Source organism: Myotis daubentonii, chromosome 1 (genome assembly GCF_963259705.1).
Source record: "Myotis daubentonii chromosome 1, mMyoDau2.1, whole genome shotgun sequence".
NCBI lineage: Eukaryota > Metazoa > Chordata > Mammalia > Chiroptera > Vespertilionidae > Myotis > Myotis daubentonii.
The window spans coordinates 173,576,875-173,598,403 of NC_081840.1; the positions used below are offsets into that span (position 1 = coordinate 173,576,875).

The following is a 21,529-nucleotide window of genomic DNA, read 5'->3' on the forward strand; positions in this document are numbered from 1 at the left end:
AATAAATTGTATGCAATTGCTAATATATCACATTTGTTAATCAAATGCAACTTTTATATGTAAGTATTTCAGATAAGTTTTCTTAGAGAGGTAGAAAAATGCTTTTTTTTAAAAATGAAAAGCTTAAAAATATACTGAGTTAAGAGACTGGAATGAAATGTTTGTCAAGTCTCTCCTTTCCACCCTCATCACAAAAATGTTGCTTCTGTTCAACATGGTCTCTCACCTAAAAACTATTCCAGTATGACCACTGCAATGTCTGCTTCCATTACCACCTGAGTAATCTTTCTAAAACTTTGATGTGATCATGTCGCTTCCCTGATTAAAAACCTTCAGTGTTTCTCCATTACCTACAAGTCAGGTCTGAGCACGGTTAGCATGGCATTGAATACCCTTCATGTTTCCTTTTCTAGGGGAATGGGAGACATCTGTAATACTGGCAACAATAAAATAAAAATATTTTTAAAATAAAATAAAATATATAGAACAGAGAGCTCAGCACAAGTAAGTGCTCAATGATGGTTACCTTAAAAACTTCAAAATATTAGTTCAAAATCGTGCCACATTCATCTCTAGCCAGGGACGACTACAAGCCTGGATGTGTATTTAGCCTTGTCCTTGGGACTTTTTCATTACCACTTCTATTGTCTTTTATCATTTTTAGACCTAAGGGTACAAAGTAACTGTACATAAATTGTGTAGTTCACAAATCTGGAAAAAAAAATTAAATGTATTCTCTTTCTTGGAAAAAATCAGCCAATTGTGGTAAAAAACATGACAAAAACATTTCTTCTTGAGAATACATCCCTCCCTTTTCAACTTATTTGTCTGGAAAACACAGTCCTGAAGGAGCTATTGAATTCTGTGAGGTGCTAATTTCAGTCTCAACCTGCTTTTCTAATTCTTTCAGTCGAATTCCTTATGAAACCCATGTCCCTTTATGACTGCAACCCAAACCTACCTCTGTAAGATGGCAGCAAGCATCTCTCGCTTTGGGGATCTGTATCTGGTACCTCAGTAACTCAGAAGACAGCCAACACTAATGTTCTCTTTACTTGTAACATTATTACAACAAAGCCATGAAGGCTGTAGCCTTAGCCCATCATGTAAATCAAAAAACACTTGCAAAAAAATAGGTGCTTGGCAAACCAGATAAGCTACTCTCAGCAATAATTTTGCAAAAGTTGAAAATATATCTATTAAACAAGATTATCTATCTCTTGCTTTACAGAACATAGTATATTTATCTTTCCATTACTTAGAAGGACCCTAAGAAGCAAAATGAAGTAGATATTTGGGATTTAATAGGAGATTGCATTTAAAAAATAAAACAAGACACTATTGCCTGCCAGGTGTTATGTTATGTGTTGAATATACCACAGCGAACAAAAAATAGACATGAATGCTAACTTCATGAAACTTAACCTAAGCCTGTAGTTTCAGACTGACTGTGCCTCAGAAATAGCCAGGAAGCTTGTTTGAAATGTAGATGCTCAGGACTTGGATTCTGAATCAGGCAATCTGGGGTAAATCCTGAAATCTGCATTTTTTTATAGATTTGGCATCATGCGATGTTGATGCAGATCACCCAAGAACCACACACTGAAAACACTGGAGTAGATGATCCAGGCAACCTTGTTAAGAAGAAAAAAAAATAGGTTTGTGATAAACATGTCCCACAGCAGTAATTTATGATGATGGAACACAGGAGATAAGCATCAGCCTTCCCCATCACCTTGCAAACACAGAAAAAGTGTATCTGTAATTGGGGGGTTGGGGGGGAGGTTCCACTTTATAGGGAAATTTCGCATAAGATGCAAGCTTTGTGGTCATGCAGGCTCTTTCAGACACGCTCCCTTCCAGCTGTGACCAAGTCTCTCAGGACTCCCCAGTACGTGTTCAGCCTCTTTCCCAAGCCCCTCTGAACCATGCATAGAACAAGCCAACTGAATCAACACCAGCTATATTTACCACAAGTGGAAGACTGTCACTATTTGAGATAGCAGCAGGGAATTTTGACATCTGGTAGCTCCAGATGATTAAGAAAGGCATTGGGCAAATCCATTTAGGTGAAGCTTCAGAAAGACCACTGCTTTCTGGGGTCAGGATTTAACGAAGCTGGTGAGAGGGAAGAACTGTCTCAAACAGTGGCAGGCTTGCCTGCCAGTTTACAAAACTGCTCCTTAATTCCCCAAAATGTCCATCCCTAGAGAGAACTATACAAAGTAACTTGTGTTGTGGATACTATCTATACTAATAAAAGGGTAATATGCTAATTAGACCAGATAGACCAGACATCTTCTGGACATCCTTCTGGACAAAGCCGTGGCAGCTGCCAGGGCCAAGGGCCGGCAGCGCGGGAGAGGCCACAGCGCGGGCCAGTCCAGCTCCGCCACCCCTTCCACAGAGGCAGCCACAGAGGCAGCAGCACAGGCCCAGTCCTGGCACCACGCCTCTGCAGAGGCTGGATGGGCTGCAACCTGCTGTGCCTCAATCTCCCACAGCCCTTCCCCCAGCTGGCCTGGCCCCAGATTGCCACCCACCCACCAGTGGGCGGGGGGTGGGGCCAGTGCTAAGAAGCTAGGGCCAAAGGCATGCAGCCATGGCCAGCAGTGGCAGCAGCAGTGGGGTGATGGGGACAGCGCCTTTCCCTGATTGGCCCTGTCACCTCCCACAGAGGGAGGCCAGACTGCAAGGAGCGGGCCTAAGCCATCAGTAGGACATACCCCGAGGGCTCCCAGACTGTGAGAGGGGCAGGCCGGGCCTCTAGTTTTGTATAAATAGATATAATGTAAAATTGAATATTTAATCATAGATTATCTTTCTTTTCTAAAGGTTTTAAATACTGTGGAACTCTGAATGGCTTTCAGCTGTAATGTTTCTTGTGAAAATTTGAGTGTACTTATCCTGTTGGGGCAGTTGCCAAGACAAATAATGTGCCCAATAGTAGTGATTTTTTAGTAAAGCACGGAAGGCAGCCTTCTCATTTTTTTAGTATGACAGCCTGTTCAATGATCCTAAATGACCCTGAAAAATCCAGAATGATCCTTCCAGGAAACACAGAAATTCCCATAAAATTCTCCCCCTTTGAATTAATACATTGATGTCTCTGTTTGAAATACTGATAGTACCTTCTATACTTGCAAGCTCAAGCTGCACAGAACAGCAAAAGGGTCTGGAGCTGAACATCAAAGAAAACATTTTTTGAGGCAAGAAAACAAAATTTACATCCCAGTAGACATTAAGCAAAGTTTAGCCCAGCTGATAAAGAATAGAAATTAAGGAGGAAATTCAACCACTGCCTGATGGGAAAAGGGAGGAGTGGAAAGGAGTTCCAGGTTTTACCCACATGACCTTGCACTCTGTGTCCTTAGGATTTGCTCACTCTTCACTCTAGCATTTATTCATTCCTTTAGCAGGTATTTCGCCAAAATGCCCACAATGTGTTCTGTCCAGTGCTTGGTGCTGGGTATTCAAAGTGAATAAAGCAATCTACTCCCACACACTGCCCTGCTTTGCCTGCATTCCTCAAAATTAGGATTGTGCTAGAAGATTCACTATTTAGGAGAATGAGGAAAGCATGACTATGATGCCACCATCTTTCTGAAATTTTTTTACTTGTTCAGGTATCTTATCTATTGTCTTAATGCTAATTACCAAGAATTCACTCCAGGGAGTTGCAAAAAAACACAGATGAAAGCCATTAAGTAATTATGAAGCAATTTAATATAGCTTCATGTAGTTTAAATAAGGATATTTAATACCTTCAAAGACAGTTTCAACCTGAGTTTTCCCATTACCCATATTATTTCTTGGCATACTTAGTTAGTTATTGGAGAAAAAAATTAAATCTTTTAATGCCAATACTGTGGAATTAATACATAATAAAGCATTCTAAAATGTCAGTGATAGATAATTTTGCAATGCAAATTATGCAAGAGTGCTTATTTATTTTAAAGTTTGTCTCATCTATGATGGATCTGAAACCAATTTAAAGAGTTCAAATAGTCTTTTTCAGATCCTGTTTACTTACTTTCATTGCTGCCTTCCATTGAGAATTCTCCATGGAAATTATTTTCAAAGTTATCTCAAAGTAATAGAAAGATCTAGAAAGGCATCTATATTTGATCTCCTTATACATTATTTAAGTTACCTACTACCCCAATCCTCAGGTATTAATTACAGTAATTATTATTTGCTAAATGCCAAAAATGTGCCAGGCGTTATGCTCACTCCATCTTGCATGAGCATTTACTCATTGTCACATACAGCAGTCCTATCTAGTAGGTTCAATCCCATTTCACAGTAAACCAAGGCTTGGTTAGAGAGGTAGAATTCGCAGAGCTAGTGAGCAAAAGTGACAGATCCAAGTCAGGAGGACAAGACTCCTAACTAAGTCTGTCCCCCCATCCAACACCACCATATAAGCACCTAAATAAAGTCTTCTACTTGTTCTCAAGGACATAATTGTGCTAAGTGTCCAAAGCCACAAGGAAAGAAAGAACCTGTAGTATCTACTTGTCATGTATAGAAATCCATATGAATAATTAATCTGTTCATTTTAGTATTCCACTTCTTTATGTGATAGGGTTAAAATATGGCCTTTTGGCATTTGAATATTTTAAGCTGAACACGTTTGATAAAACAGCAGAAGCAGGAAGGTCACTCTGACCTCCACTCCACACTCAGTCTGAAACGGGTCATAAAACCCTGCTGTGAGATGTGCCCTCCCATACCCGAGGAAAGGAGCCTCCTTATCTCTGAAGACAAAGAGACGCCAAGAAGACTCTGAACAAACAGGCCTTGGTAAGGCTCCCCAATTTACCACACTTACCTCATACTCCTTAACATCCCATATTTCTCCATAACTGGCCACTCTTCGCCAAACCTAGCATAAAAATAACCAGATGTATTTCTTTCGGTCTCCATTTCCTTATGATGCTCCCTATGTCACATAAAACATATGTCAAATAAATTTATATGCTTTCTCTTGTTAATTTGTCTTTGTTAGCTTAATTTTCAGACCCAGCCAGTGACTCTAAGAGGGTGGAGTGAAACTTCTTTCCTCCCTGATATGTTTACTTATTCTTTGGCTATTTAGTCTATCAAATTATCTCAAAAGATAAAAAGGTACTTGTTAAACTCATTTGATCTAAAAATACAAGAAAAAAATAATAAAGTGGGGTAAGGGAGATTAAGAATATAGGAAGGCAGTGGCACATGGCTGTAGGAATAGCAGAGTAAACCTCATTGAGAGAATGAGATTTGAGTGATAATGTGAAGGAGGTCAGGTAGTTACCGCCTCTGATATCTGGGGGGAGAGTTTTCTAGGAAAAGAGAATAAGTAAACTGACCTTGACCTTAAGGTGGGAGAGTGTGTGGCTTAGGTACTAATATTGCTGAAGCATAGTTAATGATGGAAACTATAATAGGTAATGAAGTCAGAAATAACAGGGAAGAGTGAAGTGAATCATCTAAGACTTTGTAGTTTTCTCTGGTGGCTTCAATTCTCAATGAAATGGGGAGACATTGCAAGATTTTGAGCAGAGGAGTCATAAGCCATGACAAATGTTTTAACAGCTTCGCTCTGACTACCCTGCTATAAAGGGACTCCACAGGTCAAGTATTTTAGTGATTCAGTTAAGATGATGGGATTGCTGGGACCAGGGTGGTAACATGGGCAAAGGTGGGATGCGGACACATGCTAAAGATAGAACCCACATGAATCCCCGGCAAACAGACTAGAGAGTGTCTGAGAGAAAGAGATAAATCAAGCATGACTCCAAGGTTTTTGGCCTGAACAATTCAAAAAATAAAGTTGTCATAACTGATATGTGGAAGTCTGAAAGTATTTGGGGGGTGAACAAGAATTCATGGACATATTGAGTTTAAAACGTCTATTACATATCTAAATGGAAATGGCAAGTTGGCAGCCCTCAGGAAAAAAAAAAAAAAAGAAACAGAAAAACTTGTACCTGAGAAAATCCAAAGCCCAGGAGAATAGAATGGGTATCAGATTTAATTCTATTTAGAAAAATATATTTATATGCCCCAATTTTATGAAATAATTCATACTGACTACATGTTTTTGTTACTGAAAGAAAACATAAAACTGAGAGTCTTGTCTTGGCAGTGCTAGTCTGCAAGCATTGTTTTTGATATCCACCGTGGCTGAGGTCTTGGTACTTGGCGATGCTGCTCATGAAGATAGTGAAAGTTTTTCTATGGATCTATTTCTCCATACAAAGAAAGTACCATATTCTTATTTTTAGGCGGCAGTAACTTGTTTTGATGACTAGTGCTGACTATGATTTGTGCTTTGATTACTTTGGACGGTGGCCTGAAATTTTTCTGACAACAAACCTTTAAAAGAAAATAATTTACTGTCTCTCAACAGTTAATTTAGGCACATCGGGTTTTTTTTTTTTATCTACCCACTTCATCATACTTGATTGTTTTTTATTCTTCTTTTCAAAATAACACTCAAAAAATATTTTACCTGATAGATTGAGGAAATACAGATGTGAAAAGATAGATAAAAACCCAATTCAGTAAAAGAACCTAGTGAGGTAGGAGAGATTTTCTATATTAATGAAAATCTCAGCTTATTACTAGAAGCATGCATTATGAGCTTATTACAAGTCTCAAAGGTACAATGAGCCCCAACATAATATTAGAATGAATATAAACAATCCCTTTAATATTATATAACCCTTCACAGAGCCAAAAATATTTCAGGGAATTTTGTTGTTGCTCTAAAGCCTAGGGAACATTTCCTTATATGAAAAAATAAAAACTCCATGCCTGTTCCCTTTTTTGAGAGGTCTTCCAGCCTAGACAAAGATCCATTAAAAATCAGGCAGGTTCCTCTTTTTTTAAGACAAGCATAAATGAAAGCTCAAAACCACGCGTTGAGAGTGTTTAATATAATAAGTAACCTATCTTAGAACATTTTCTACAACTGACCGTGTGTCCTGCATTCCCTGAACTTCTTCAGTCCCTGCGGCCTGGGACAGCCTTACATAACAGGCAGCTTTCTCAGGAAGCCCGTGTTAACATCTGCGGAATAAATGAATGAGTGAAAAGAGGAATAAATGAACACCAGCCAAAATGTCCATTAAGTTAAAATATTAAATATCTACATGTAGCAATTTATTTTGGTTGAATTATTTTGTTTACCTGTATTCTTAGTAAAATTCCTTTTTATAATCTGTATACCATTTGTAGGTTTTCCCGGGGAAGGATCAGATATTGCCATATCTAGGTCCTTATAAATATAAAATTGGGCATAACTGGGCATTCCCAGAACTGATAAATATAGGGAAAACTGAAGTATCTCTTGAAACAGAAAAGCACGTAATCTGTTATGTATAAAATACTTAACTAGGCATTTTCTAAACTGGGGAAATACCTAGGAAACTGAAATATATTATAGAATGTGCCCCAGGAGGGGTAGAGTTGGGGACAATATAGACTAACACCATCCAATGGAAACATGGTGCCAGACATGTCATTTTAAATTTTCCAGTAACCATACCAAAAAAGTAAAAAGAAACACGTGAAATGGATTTTAATGATATATTTTATTTAAGTGAATATATCCAAATTATTATACTTCCCATTTAATCAATAACAAAATTATTGAGATACTTGATATTTTTTGCAAACTAAGTCTTCAAAGTCTGGTGTGTACTTTACACTTAAACCCCATTTCAATTCAGACCAAGCATACCTGCTGCTCAATAGACTCCTGAGGCCAGCGACGACCACATTAAGCAGCAGAGACAGAGGCTGGTACTTTTTCTTCTATTCTGAGTGATTTCTTTTTCAGAGAGAGAAAGAGAAATATAATCCTCAATTTTGTGGGTTTGTTTTTATTAAAGGTGTTATTATTATCTAAAGTATTAGACAGTAAGGACTGTTATGCCCAGATTTCAAGATCCCCAATAGACCACACCAGGGAGCCAGCTGTGTCCGATGCAAAAGCAAAGAGTCTTTATTCGAACTAGTTCGGCTCTCCGACCACACTCACTGACACAACGGCAAGCCAAGTGGCAGAGAGAGGGCTAGCCGGTGGGAAGAGGAGTTTTATAGGGGGGTGGAGTAAGGGGAGGAGAGGGGACTGTGGGCCCTGCTGATTGGCCAGGCACAAGTCAGTGTCTCGTTACACAGGATGTGGTCATATCTATGGCGTGCACGTCCCTTGATTATCATTGGTTAGTTTAAAGAAATCCTGGGCGTGGCTAGCAGAGGCTGGGCTTCCAGGAAGAAGCTCCTTGCTGAGCACATGGCTAAGGCTGCTGCCCCAAAAATGGAGGATTCGGGGCAAGATGGAGGGCATAGCCCTCGCCCTTTCAAGGACTCCAAAGTCTAGCTGAAGTTACTGGGAAATATGTTAACGCTGCCTGACACTTAAAAGTCGGAACCCAGAGGAAGTAGAATACAGAGAACCAATGGCATGCACAGTTACAAACTGTGATTAAAATCTGCAGAACTCCCTCACGCTTAATCCCATGCTTCTTGATGTCACTAGCTAAAGATATGTTCCGGGCTTGGCTGTTGAATCTGGGACCCTGGGCTTTCTGCAGTGTCATGGAGGAGAATGAACATGGCTTTGAAACCAGGTAGACTTATATTTGACTAATGCTTCCACCTCGTTTTTTTGTAAAATGGAGCTAGTAGCACCTACGTCAGTGATGGCAAACCTATGACACGCGTGTCAGAGGTGACACACGAACTCATTTTTTTGGTTGATTTTTCTTTGTTAAATGGCATTTAAATATATAAAATAAATATCAAAAATATAAATCTTTGTTTTACTATGGTTGCAAATATCAAAAAATTTCTATATGTGACACGTCACCAGAGTTAAGTTAGGGTTTCTCAAAATGCTGACACGCCGAGCTCAAAAGGTTCGCCATCACTGCCCTAGGTTGAGAGGTTGATTTTTATCATCTGTGATAATATAGGTAAATTACTCTTATTCCTTTCCCGATCTACCACAACTTGTTCTCATTGCCTTTTATCTGCTTTCCTTGAATTAACTGCTATCACCTGTCAGCAACTCTAACTCTCCTTCTTGGGCATCAGTTCCCTTTCAGACCAGGCCCAGCACTGGAGGGGGAGTTCCTAGATCAGTGATGGCGAACCTTTTGAGCTCGGCGTGTCAGCATTTTGAAAAACCCTAACTTAACTCTGGTGCCGTGTCACATATAGAAATTTTTTGATATTTGCAACCATAGTAAAACAAAGACTTATATTTTTGATATTTATTTTATGTATTTAAATGCCATTTAACAAAGATAAATCAACCAAAACAATGAGTTCGCGTGTCACCTCTGACACACGTGTCATAGGTTCGCCATCACTGGCCTAGATTGTGCTACCACCACAGCTCTCATCACGCGGGGCTATTTTCTCCAACTCAGCAGGACAACTGCTAACCCAAGAATTCCACATGCAGAGGCTGTTACCCAATTTCTCCTTCAGCCCCACCTTCTTGGTTTTTCCATCCCTGTGCTTATTCTTTGATATTATTTCACTTCCCATTACCACCTACTTCACTGGGGAGCATAGAATGAAAAGTTGTGAACATGAATCAGTTTATTTTAAATATTTGCAAGATCATTTGAAAGCACTACAGAATAAAGGGTGCTTTACGGATGAGAAAGTAATTTCAGTGCTGCAATGGTTCCAGAATGTGTCTCCTGGGGGGGAACCACTGAAAGGGTTTGTGAGATAAGGGTGACCCAGGGGCAAGGGAGGTGGCCTTCTCTCTGGCAGAGCAGGGGTCCTGGCACCACAGGCCTTCCAGGGATCAGCACAAGAAAGTCTGAGTGTCACAAGAAACACAACTCCCACATCGTCAATCACCTTAATTAGGTTTCCCAACCATCTCCATGACAAAAATTTGTGTTAAATTTATATGTGCATGCCGTGTGTGTGTGTGTGTGTGTGTGTGTGTGTGTGTGTGTGTGTTATGGTTGGAGTAGGAAGAGAATTTGCCACTTTTAGACAACATTCTTTGAGTAAATGTTAAATGTGCTAGTCTAAATTAAACATACTAACATAATTGTGATTAAAAAGTACTATGTAAAATGCCAAATAATTATAGGATTTCAAAATAGGATAAGCCTCTCATATTCTGGGGGTGGGGAGGGTGGTAAGTAAGTTAGACATTGCCATTGATAATAAATAATTGGCTTTTCAAGTCCAGTTTTAGCCTGTGATTTATTTACTTGTTTAATGAATACTGGAAGATTAAAGAGTTCCCTAGATCTTGGAGTCCAGCCAGGAGGAACAAATCTCACCCACATAGAACAAATCGCAGGCAATAATACTAAGTTTAAAACCGACAGCAAAATTTGTACAACAAGTATAAACTTCTAGATTATGTTTTAGCTTGAATTGAGCTTAAATTGAGAACACCTTTGTTTTAGTACTGACTCTGCTAGCTACTAAGTATATAATTTACATAATATTTCTGAGCCTCTTTTCTTAAATTATACAAATTGGGATAATAAACTGTGTTTTCTCAGCTCCTGCAAATTTAACATTCTGAAATTCCAATTATGTTTCCCAAAAAGGTGTTCATGAGCTTATATTTTAAAACATTAAAATAAATATCTGATACAAAATTTCAGGATGAGGACTGGAGACTCAATTTTATCAGAGAAATTAAAACTACATGTCTCCTCCACTAACTTAAAGTAGGGCATTCCTATGAACCTTTCGTAAACCAAAATAACATAAATCAAAGAAGCAATTACTTTAGAACATGTCTTGCACAAAATAAATCCAGATAAAGTGCAGATGCTCACAGACAAGTTCAAAGCTGTGATAGCTTGATGCTGAGATGCTGGGCGTAGTTCCCAGGGAAGGGGCTTAGTGAGGCCACTCTCACTGCTTGGGGTGCATGCTACTTCTATAACAGCTCACTGCAAAACAAAATTCAATGCTATTTTGACTTTTCACCTTTTTTTGTAAAAGTGAAAATCCTCTTTGAATTTTTTTTGTTTAGCAAAAACAGGTACTAAAATAGTTTTTTCATAAAAGTGGGGGAATATTTGTATCAAAATTTTCAAGTTTATTGGAGGCCAACGCAAACTGAAAAAGAAAATGAGTTACAACTCTTATTGTCTGAAAGAGGCAGTTTCTCCTTTACCTGGGAAAACTCAAAGAAATACTTTGTATGAATTCAACACCAACACTGTAGATAATAAAATTTCTTCTTCATATTTTCATGTTGATGTGAAATTTCCATATACATTCAGAGAAACCATTCATGATCATCTATCTGACTCAGGTTTATCAGCCCAGGAAGAGATTATGGTTGGGATTTTTACAAGCAACAGAATGAAGGTAGCTTGTAATGATTTCAGGTTTTCTGAAATGTGCGGCATTGGATGACAAATTGGCCATATTCTAGTTCCCCATGCTCTATAAATAGCCACGAAGGAAATAAGAGAGAAGCTATTTATACATTGAGAACAGAGGGTCTCCTGGCTGTCATCTCTGTCCTCTCTGAGGAAACGGTGAACCCTTAACAAAGCATTTGGTTTCAGCTCAGCCGGCGTGACAATGTGTCCTCACTGAGAAAAGAACCTGAATTAAGGTGGGTGTCGGAAGGAAAGTAACCACACAATACTGAATTGGAGTTTGGTACTGGCAAGGCTCATGATATAAACTTCTCTCTCTATTATTTTGGCTTTATACTTCCTCTAATCTTATACTCAAGATGAAAACATAAGTAGGGACAAAACCTAAACTCAGTGTTTGTGACTCTTCTCAGTTGGAAAGGTTTTCTACTCCCATTCTGAACAGAGAGAGCCAAAAGAATGTCTAAGAGTTGGGGGAAGGCCAAATTTCAGGTGTAATTGAACAGCTGATAAGGAGTTTTGGTTGCAGGCCCAAAAATATATAATGAAAAATGCTCTCCACATTTTTTAAAAGCCTAACAATCCAAAATACACTGACCCTAAATGATGCCTTCCTACTAAATTATCAAATTTCAGTCAAGTGCCAAGTACAGTTAGTCTTGTCTAGCCGGTTAACTTATCTCCAGCTGTCTTATATTTCAGTATTGATATGAAAATTATCCCACTATATCTTCAGCATAGTTTTGTTTTATGCTGAAATCCAGTAAAGTCTAAAAAAAAATCAAATTTACTTTCTAGAAACCATGATTAAGAGAAGTTACTTGGGGGAATTCTCATCTCTAACCCAAATGGAATTAACACAGACCAGACTTAACCTTCCCATCTGAATCAACATTAGGAAATAAAGTATATAAAACAATGTTTTTCAGAATGAAATATCAAGAAGTGCAGGGCAATGATTCCTGAGAGAGAAAAAAACAAAAGAAGTGGGCCCTACAATAGCCTCAACTGATAGCCTGGAGGAAACGTTCAGCCTGTAGAGTAGGGAAAGGGAGTTTGGGTAAAAAAAACTCAGTTTCTGTTTTCCTTGAGTTGAAGAGATAGAGTTGAGTGTCAGAAGAGATTAAAGTGGCTAGCATTCACATAGCAGACTACAAGAGAAGAGAGAGAGAAAGAGGAGAGAGAGAGAGAAAGAGAGAGAGAGAGAGAGAGAGAGAGAGAGAGAGAGAGAGATTGATTCAGGTATTGTTAAGGATTCCTCGCAAGTGTTAAGCTAAGTGCATATGTGCATGAGAACATTTTCTGAGGCTGGAGAAATAATCATAAGGAGCAGAGAGACAATCCTGAAATTCTGAAGCTCATTCAGAGCTGGGGACAGCTTTTGTTTGCACAACGCAGAAAGAAAAACCCTCATAACCCATGGTAAATCAGGTAGAATGCTCAGAAGGATATGGCCTTGGTGGCAGACAGAATTAGCCCTAAATCAGAAACTGCTCTGATCACACCTAACAAGCCTCAAAGGTTCAAACTAATTCCAAATAATTTACCTGCATTTCAGAACATAGCTTAAGGATACATTTAGGAGTGCAAAACAAAAATAAAAAATTCATTACCTAACAAGGTAAAAATCACAATGTTTGACATCCAATAAAAAATTACTAGGCATATAAAGAAACTAGAAAATATGATCCGTAATAAAGATAATAATCATTTAATAGAAACATACCAACATGATAAGATGATAGAGAGTTATTGAAACCATGCGCTATATGTTTAAGAAGGTAGAAGAGCACATAGTACTTAACAAAGTTCTGAGCCCAAAAAGTAATAGGGTCGTCACCTTGCACTATTTCCACCAACCCAAATTGTTAAATTAAAATATGTGAACATACAGAATCCTACTTTTTTGTCACCAACTATCTTTTGTCTATATTATGCAACACTTAAATAAATAATTCCTAATAATAAAATTGTCATTTTTAAGAAGTAGCTTTCCATGTAATTCTTTTTCTTCAAGAGGTTATTGGCAGCACATACTCATAGTACAGTAAGTCCTTAACATTGTTGATAGGTTCTTGGAACTATGGCAAAACGATGTGTATTGAAACCAAATTTACCATACACTAATTGATATAGATATATAAATAAGAGTTAAGTTCCTATAATATTTCATCGAATTATAACAAAACAACATTGAGCAAAATGACATTATTTGAGGACCTACTGTGTTAATTATTTATGCAATGATCAGGATAAATCAATACTTATTTCTCAGTAAATCATGCATGTGTCATAAGGAGAAAACATTTCATAAACAGTTCATATAGTACCATGATCTTGGGGCTCTTCTTATTCCGACTCATGAGACCCTCTTTTAGAACTTAAATAGCTGGATTGCAGTATAAATAAGTATGCCATAGACTAAGAAAAACAGCAGCCCATTGGGAGGTATAAAAAATGCCAACCAAACTAGCATGAGAGATTGGACTAGGGGAGGGGGAAAAAAAAGACAGAAAGGAGGACTGAGTCACAGCTAAAGTCAGAAAGTATAGAATTATCACCAAACGAAGACCAATTATAAAGCCAGTCAATACAAAGGGCTGGTTTATACCAAGGACTTACTATGTGCTATAAACTTTTATTAAAATTTTGTAAAATTTAATCTTCACAATAAACCTATTAGCTAGGTGCTTTCATAAACTTATAGATAAAGGAAATTAATTACCTGAGATTAAATAGATTGCCCAAGGTCATGAAGCTAGCAACTGATGGAGCTAGGATTAAAGCCATTGCACATCTGGAATCAGAGCCTAGACCTCGCTATACCACCTCTTGCTAGAAAAAGCCAAAGGTACAGGGATTTAAATAGTGAACAGGCTGGAAGGAGTAGCCGGCTGAACTAAGGGGTTCTTGAAGCAAAGTTCTAAGAGCATGTCGTCTCCTCACCTACTCCCTATGGTTTGTCTTAAAGTAACCATATTCACAAATTGTTTTCTGATAAAGCAACACAAATCTACTAACCCTTCCCCTGAGCACGCTTTCTTAGAGCATTATCTAGGATGAAGATGATGAGCTCTGACTTTCCAGTAGGGCATATTCATAAGTCAGTGACACTTCTTAATAATTGCCATGATGATGATATTGATAGTAATTATTATTTTATTGAGCACTTAATATATGTCAAGAACTGTGATTCACTTGTACAAAATAGGCTAAAATCCTGCCTTATCTTTGAGTAGTAATTCTGTGTGTGTATGCTTGGTATACTTGAATATGTGTGTGTTTATGTGACATGAGTGAATTTTCAAAGTTAATTAAAAGAGTTTTTCTTATGGCCAGTGGAGAACTACAGCCAGCACTGATTACATGCTAAAATCAATACTATATGCAATACATAGTTTTTTCAACATTACAACAGAGGTTTATAAATTTGCCAAAAACGATGCAATTATACTCTTCTATAAAAAGTGTGGCTTCTGAACTAGAATTTGGGATATTTATCTCTGTAATACACTATTCTATGGAATAGTTGAAATAAACAAAGGAAAAGGGAAGAAGTAATATTTGATATGTTGGCTTAATGTATTTTAGTCACCTATAATGATAATTTTATACATAACATTTTCTTATATTGGTAAATTGACAAAAATAAATTTTGTGGAAGCCTGAGTCCACAAAGGTTTTGAATGAAATAATATTCTTACAAGTCAAAGTGCCATTGTCCTCACTAGAGTTAGCAGACACTATCAGCTCCAGTTGGCCTACCTCTTATTTTAATTTTTGTTCAAATCTTCTGTTCACCATCAAGTCATTGCCTCTCAAATATACAATCATTTTGTTTCTATCCTGCCTGGAGGCTGCCAATGATTGATGTGAGGGTCACTAGTGTCTATAGTGGCTACTGTTTGCATATTGTTGTTCAAAAGGCCAAGAGAAAGCATCTTTTACATTAACTCTTTTATCTAGGCCCAAGAGAGTGTTGCCTAATTCTTTCTTTGTCTCTGAGACTTGAAGGAAATACTTGTCTTGTTTAAATTTTCCCATTGAGCTTCACTGTTAGGACTCAGGTAGTACAAATCTCTGGGTTTGTGTTGGGGAATTATGATATGTGTGTGCCATAAAGGACAAGGCCATAGGACATTACGAGCTGTACACACTCATAACCCACAGTTTCCACACAAGTCCATGGCCTTGAACCTCCCTTAGGTAGTCAACTTCTTCTTTAGTATAAGCTCCTTTCCAGGAGGCTTCAGATAGTCACAGAATAGAGTTCTGAGATGTCTGTCCCTCCAACACTGCCTAAACATGTCTAAATCCTAAACGAACCCAACTCAGCTGGAAACAAAAACATGCCACTTACCCATTTTCCTACAGCTCTTATGTTTTTGCTTAGTTCGAGAATCATGAAACCTATAAACTGGAAAGAAAAATATATATGATAGATATTGTCTTTTCTAACTTAGGTCAAGAAAGGTTAAATATCTACATTGTCTTATGGCTTTTTCTACAATACACTGGAATAACTTAAAAAAGTTAAGTGTACCATTTTCTAAATCAAGAGATAATTGATATTCCCTAAAGGTAGTTAGACTCTCCTAGAAACCTTTAAATTTTTTTTTCTGGCAGCCTATATTAGAACATTTAGAAGTACAACATTCTTTCAAGTAAGACCTTTGCTTAATCGTAGGATTTATTTGACCATGAAATCTGCAACATTTCCTTAATTTTAATTGTTGGCCCTTTTGTAACTGTACAATATTTCTCTTTTTTGTTTTTTAAATTACATTTATTGGGGTGACATTGGTTTATAACGAACAATTCTATGATACATCATTTGTATATTGCATTGTGTACCCACCATCCAAAGTCAAATCTTCTTTTAAGTGTTCCTCATTATCTAGCCCACTACTCATTGAATCTTCATGTTCTGAGCATCTACTAGGTATAAGGAACTTTATGGAAACCAAAGATCAGTAAGAAAGAGATCCTCTCTCCAGGAACTTAAAGTCTAGGAGGAAAGACAACTAATTGCAGAAATTTTTATGTTTTCCTCTCTGTTGCATCTCTAACATCTAGCATAGTTCTGCATTCGTTCGTTTCCTAGGGCCGGTGGAACAAGTCACCACAAATGAGGTGGCTTAAAACAACAGAAATTTATTCTCTCACGGTTTGGGTGGCTGGAAGTCCAAAATCAAGAGGTCGGTGGGCTTGGTCCCTTTGGGAGGATCTGAGAAAGAATGTGTCCCATGCACCTCTCCTTGCTTTTGGCGCGGCTGCCCTTGTGTCTGCAACCCTCCTAACGCTGCCTCCATTGTCACGTGGCCTTCTCTGTATATCAGTGTCTCTGTTTCCCTTTGTCCCCAAATTCCCCTCACCTTAATAACGACTCTGGTCATCGGCTTTAGGGCTCCAACTTGATCCAGTATGCCTGATCTTTGCACCTGAAAAGATCCTAATTCCATAAATTCGCAGGTTGCAGGTAAACATGAATTTGGGGGAGATCCTGTCAATAAACCTACTACAGTATGTAGCACATAACAGCCCCTCGATAAATATTGGTTGCCTAAAGAAGTCGTATAGCAGAAAACGTTATAAGAGAGGCAGCAATTTTCAAACATCACGTTGGTGTTCCTGGGTCACACTGGGCCGCGCGCCCTCCGGACTCGGACTCGGCGCCTGCTCCTTCCTCCCCTCCCCCCACGCAGCCCCGCCCCCTCGCGGCCGTCACCAGGGAAACCGGCCGCGTCCCCCAGCCCACCCGGAAGCAGGTTTCATGGCAGCGGCAAAGAGAACAGATGTGGGGCTGTTGGTGGGGGCAGTGGATCAGGGCACCAGCTCGACGCGCTTCTTGGTTTTCGACTCAAAGACAGCCGAACTACTTTGTCATCACCAGGTGGAAATAAAACAGGAGTTTCCCAAAGAAGGATGGGTGGAGGAAAACCCTAAGGAAATTCTGCTGTCCGTCTACGAGTGCATAGACAAAGCATGTGAGAAACTCCAACGGTTCAACGTTGACCTTTCCAACGTCAAAGCGATCGGCATCACCAACCAGCGGGAAACCACCGTGGTCTGGGACAGGGTCACCGGGGAGCCGCTCTACAACGCGGTTGTGTGGCTGGACCTCAGAACCCAGTCTACCGTTGAGAACCTCAGCAAGAAGATTCCCGTGAATAATAACTTCGTCAAGACCAAGACGGGCCTTCCCCTGAGCACTTACTTCAGCGCCGTGAAACTTCGTTGGCTGCTGGACAATGTGGAAAGCGTTCAAAAGGCTGTGGAAGAAGGGAGGGCTCTCTTTGGGACCGTTGACTCCTGGCTCATCTGGAACCTGACGGGAGGCGCGGAGGGAGGCGTCCACTGCACGGACGTGACAAATGCAAGCAGGACGATGCTCTTCAACATCCACTCTCTGAAATGGGATAAGGAGCTCTGTGAATTTTTTCAAATTCCAATGAACATTCTTCCCAACGTCCGGAGCTGCTCCGAGATCTACGGCTTAATGAAAGCCGGGGCCTTGGAAGGGGTGCCCATCTCGGGGTGTTTGGGCGACCAGTCGGCCGCATTGGTGGGACAGATGTGCTTCCAGGACGGGCAAGCCAAAAACACGTACGGCACAGGCTGCTTCTTGCTGTGCAACACCGGCCGCAAGTGCGTGTTTTCCGAGCACGGCCTGCTGACCACGGTGGGCTACAAACTCGGCAGAAACAAGCCCGTGTGCTACGCCCTGGAAGGGTCTGTCGCCATCGCGGGTGCTCTTGTTCGCTGGCTACGAGACAATCTTGGAATTATAAGCAGCTCAGAGGAAATTGAAAAGCTGGCTAAAGAAGTGGGTACCTCTTATGGCTGCTACTTCATCCCCGCCTTTTCCGGGTTATATGCCCCTTACTGGGATCCCAGCGCCAGAGGGATCATCTGCGGGCTCACTCAGTTCACCAACAAGTGCCATCTTGCTTTTGCTGCCTTAGAAGCCGTTTGCTTCCAAACCCGAGAGATTTTGGATGCCATGAACCGCGACTGTGGGATTCCACTCAGCCATCTGCAGGTGGACGGAGGAATGACCAACAACAAAGTTCTCATGCAGCTGCAGGCAGATATTCTGTGCATCCCCGTAGTGAAGCCCACCATGCCCGAAATAACGGCCCTGGGCGCCGCCATGGCAGCAGGGGCCGCGGAGGGAGTCGGGGTTTGGAGTCTGGACCCTGAGGATTTGTCCGACTTCATAGAGGAAAGGTTTGAACCCCAGATCAATGCTGAGGAAAGTGAAGTCCGTTATTCTATCTGGAAGAAAGCTGTGACGAAGTCGATGGGCTGGGTGACAACTGAGGCTTCAGAAAGCGGTGACCCTAGTATCTTCAGCAGTCTACCCTTGGGCTTTTTTGTGGTGAGCAGCATGGTCATGTTAATCGGAGCGAGGTACATCTCAGGTATCCCATAAATAAGACCATGCCCTGGAGTCCAGCAATGCAAGCTCTTTATCTAAGGAGAGACTCCAGCGATTCTGCCTCTTAATATGATGACACCATCCATAGACTCTGGTTTTATTTATAAGCCACTTGCTGCATGACCCCTAAAGTACACCTGTGGCTCAAAATAAAAAATATCCTGCAGAAAGGAAAAAAAATCGCATTGGTGTTTCTGACTAGTTTTTAAAGCTCTCCATAATTTTCTTAGCCCTATAAGTAAATCTTATCTCTCTCTATACTCAAACATAAAATGTTTTTGTCAATTGGTCTAATTTCCTCCCTGACCTTCGTGTTCCCATGCCTGATCTCCTACTTACTACATATATGCAAGACTTATTATTGCTCAAGTTCATTTGTTTATGCTACTTCTTTAGCTTTTATGTTGACTTCTTCTCCAGCTATTCACCTCCTGTTTATTTTTAAATGTTATGATCTCAATGTGTCCTCCCAAAATCCATATGTTGAGTCCTAACCCCCCTCTCTCCCCAAGTGATATTAGGAGGCAGGGCCTTCAGAAGGCGATTGAGTCATATGGGTGGAATGCTTGCAAAGGGGTTAGCTTATAAATGAGCTTTCAGAGAGATCCCTAACTCTTCCACCAGGTGAGAACACAGTGGGAAGGAATTGGCTATGAACCAGAGTGTGTCTAACTTGACCAGAACTCTAAGAAATATGTTTCTGTTGTTTATAAGCTATACAGCCTATGATATTTTGTTATAGTACCCAAACCATGCTAAGACATCTTCCAAGGCCTATTCAGATGTTATATCTTTCAAGAGCATTTTATGATTACCTCATGCCTCAACTTCCTTTCTCTACACTTGTAAAAAACAATTGTATTTTTTTCTGCACCACTTGAAACTTGTTACCTATTTAGGTGTAACTATTCCCAAACTCAGTGGCTTACAACAACAGCAGGATGTAAAGATCCAAGATGACCTCACCTACATGTCTGACAAGTGGTACTGGTGTTGGTTAGGGCACCTCCATCTTTCTCCATTGGCCCCTCATCCTCCAGTTGGCTAGGCCAATTTCCTTCTGTGTCAGTCCCAGGGCAGATTATTATGGTAGAAGCTGTGATGCCTCTCAAGATTTATACACCAGAACTCATCATAGCATCATTTCCACCATATTCTAAGTCATACTAAGTCACAAGGCCAGCCTAGACTCAAGGGTCATGTAAGTAGTCTCTATCTCTTGGTGGGCAAGAGGCTGAGAAGAATGGGAGGAGAAGAGAAAAAAGGCTGTAGTCATCTTTGAAAACAATATACAGTATTTGGGATATAATGACACTCTCTTTTATTGCTCTCCAATCACATGTGTTTTGATGTTATTAGTTACCAAATTCTGATATGAGTTCCTTGAAATTAAAATTCAGAACACATAGTTTTTTTGAAATTTCTTAAATGCTTAATTCAGATCTCGGTATATATTATTCTTTCAATTAATATAATGTTAATTATACAGACTTTGCTAATCACGTCTAAGTATGTAAAGTCATTTAATTCTAAGTATGTTAAGTAATTTAATTTTCACAATGGCTATATGAGAGAGGTCTATTTTTAGCCCCATTTTACAAAGAAGGAAATTGAGGCAAGGTGTGGTTAAATGTTTCTCAGGGTCCACAACTGCCAAGTCTTAAGTTGATAATCAAACCCAGGCACTCTGGTTCCAGGTTTCATGCTCTTAAGCAATATTCTTTATTTGTATTGATATTATGATGATACAAATTACCATCATTATTTTTAAAATATATTTTATTGATTTTTTACAGAGAGGAAGGGAGAGGATAGAGAGTTAGAAACATCGATGAGAGAGAAACATTGACCAGCTGCCTCCTGCACACCCCCTACTGGGGATGTGCCCGCAACCAAGCCCTTGACCGGAATCAAACCTGGGACCTTTCAGTCTGCAGGCCAACGCTCCATCCACTGAGCCAAACAGGCTAGGGAACCATCATTATTTTTATACCTGCGGAAATATATAAAAACCTCCATATACTAGGTATGTTGTATATTAAAAGCTTGAGATGGCAGGGAACCCAGAAAATGTAACACTTCTGTATATTCTTCCTTCTTTTGCAGGTATTCAACGTGACATTTTTTTTTTCAAGAAAAGCATAATCTTGAGATGCTAGATATCTTTTTAATAAATAACTTAAAACTATTAAGAAAATATTTTTAACACCATTGGTGTGATAAATAGAAAAGACAACTGATATATTTTTAGACAGAAAGGGTTTGTATAAAATACTGAGTTCTTTTTGAAGAAAACATAGACAAATATAATAATCAGATACCTGAAGTTAAACCTCTCTTTTTTGTTCTTTATTATTCAAATTTTTTAATTTTTCAATTACAGTTGATATCCAATATTATATTAGTTTCAGGTATACAGCATAGTAGTTAGACATTAATGTAACTTACAAAGCGATCCTCTGATAAGTCAGGTACACACCTTAGCCCCTCTTTTCTTTCTCTCTTCCTGGTCCTCTAAAATTTCCCACAATGATGGGAACACTGGGCATTTTTTTTTTGGTGTATTTACAGGACAAACTTCCAGTTAGTCATATCCTCAATAAACAATATCTTATCTGAGCTTGGTAATATCCTCCTGCTGTTCACATGAGCAGAGATTAGCACATGTCACAAATGAGACCCATACCCATGTGGGTCAGCTAACATGCCA

The 21,529-nt window shown here is 39.4% G+C and overlaps 1 protein-coding gene across 1 annotated transcript; it reads left to right on the forward strand.

Annotated features, from left to right (window-relative positions):
• The first annotated feature begins 17,151 nt into the window (after window positions 1-17,151).
• Window positions 17,152-18,813, forward strand: LOC132227119 (glycerol kinase-like). The gene has a single exon (XM_059681857.1). The coding sequence runs from the start codon at window positions 17,152-17,154 to the stop codon at window positions 18,811-18,813; it is 1,662 nt and encodes a 553-aa protein (XP_059537840.1).
• The last annotated feature ends 2,716 nt before the right edge of the window (window positions 18,814-21,529 follow it).

Coding starts and splice junctions, on each gene's coding strand:
- LOC132227119 (XM_059681857.1), top strand. CDS start 17,152: ATGGCAGCGGCAAAGAGAACAGATGTGGGGCTGTTGGTGGGGGCAGTG.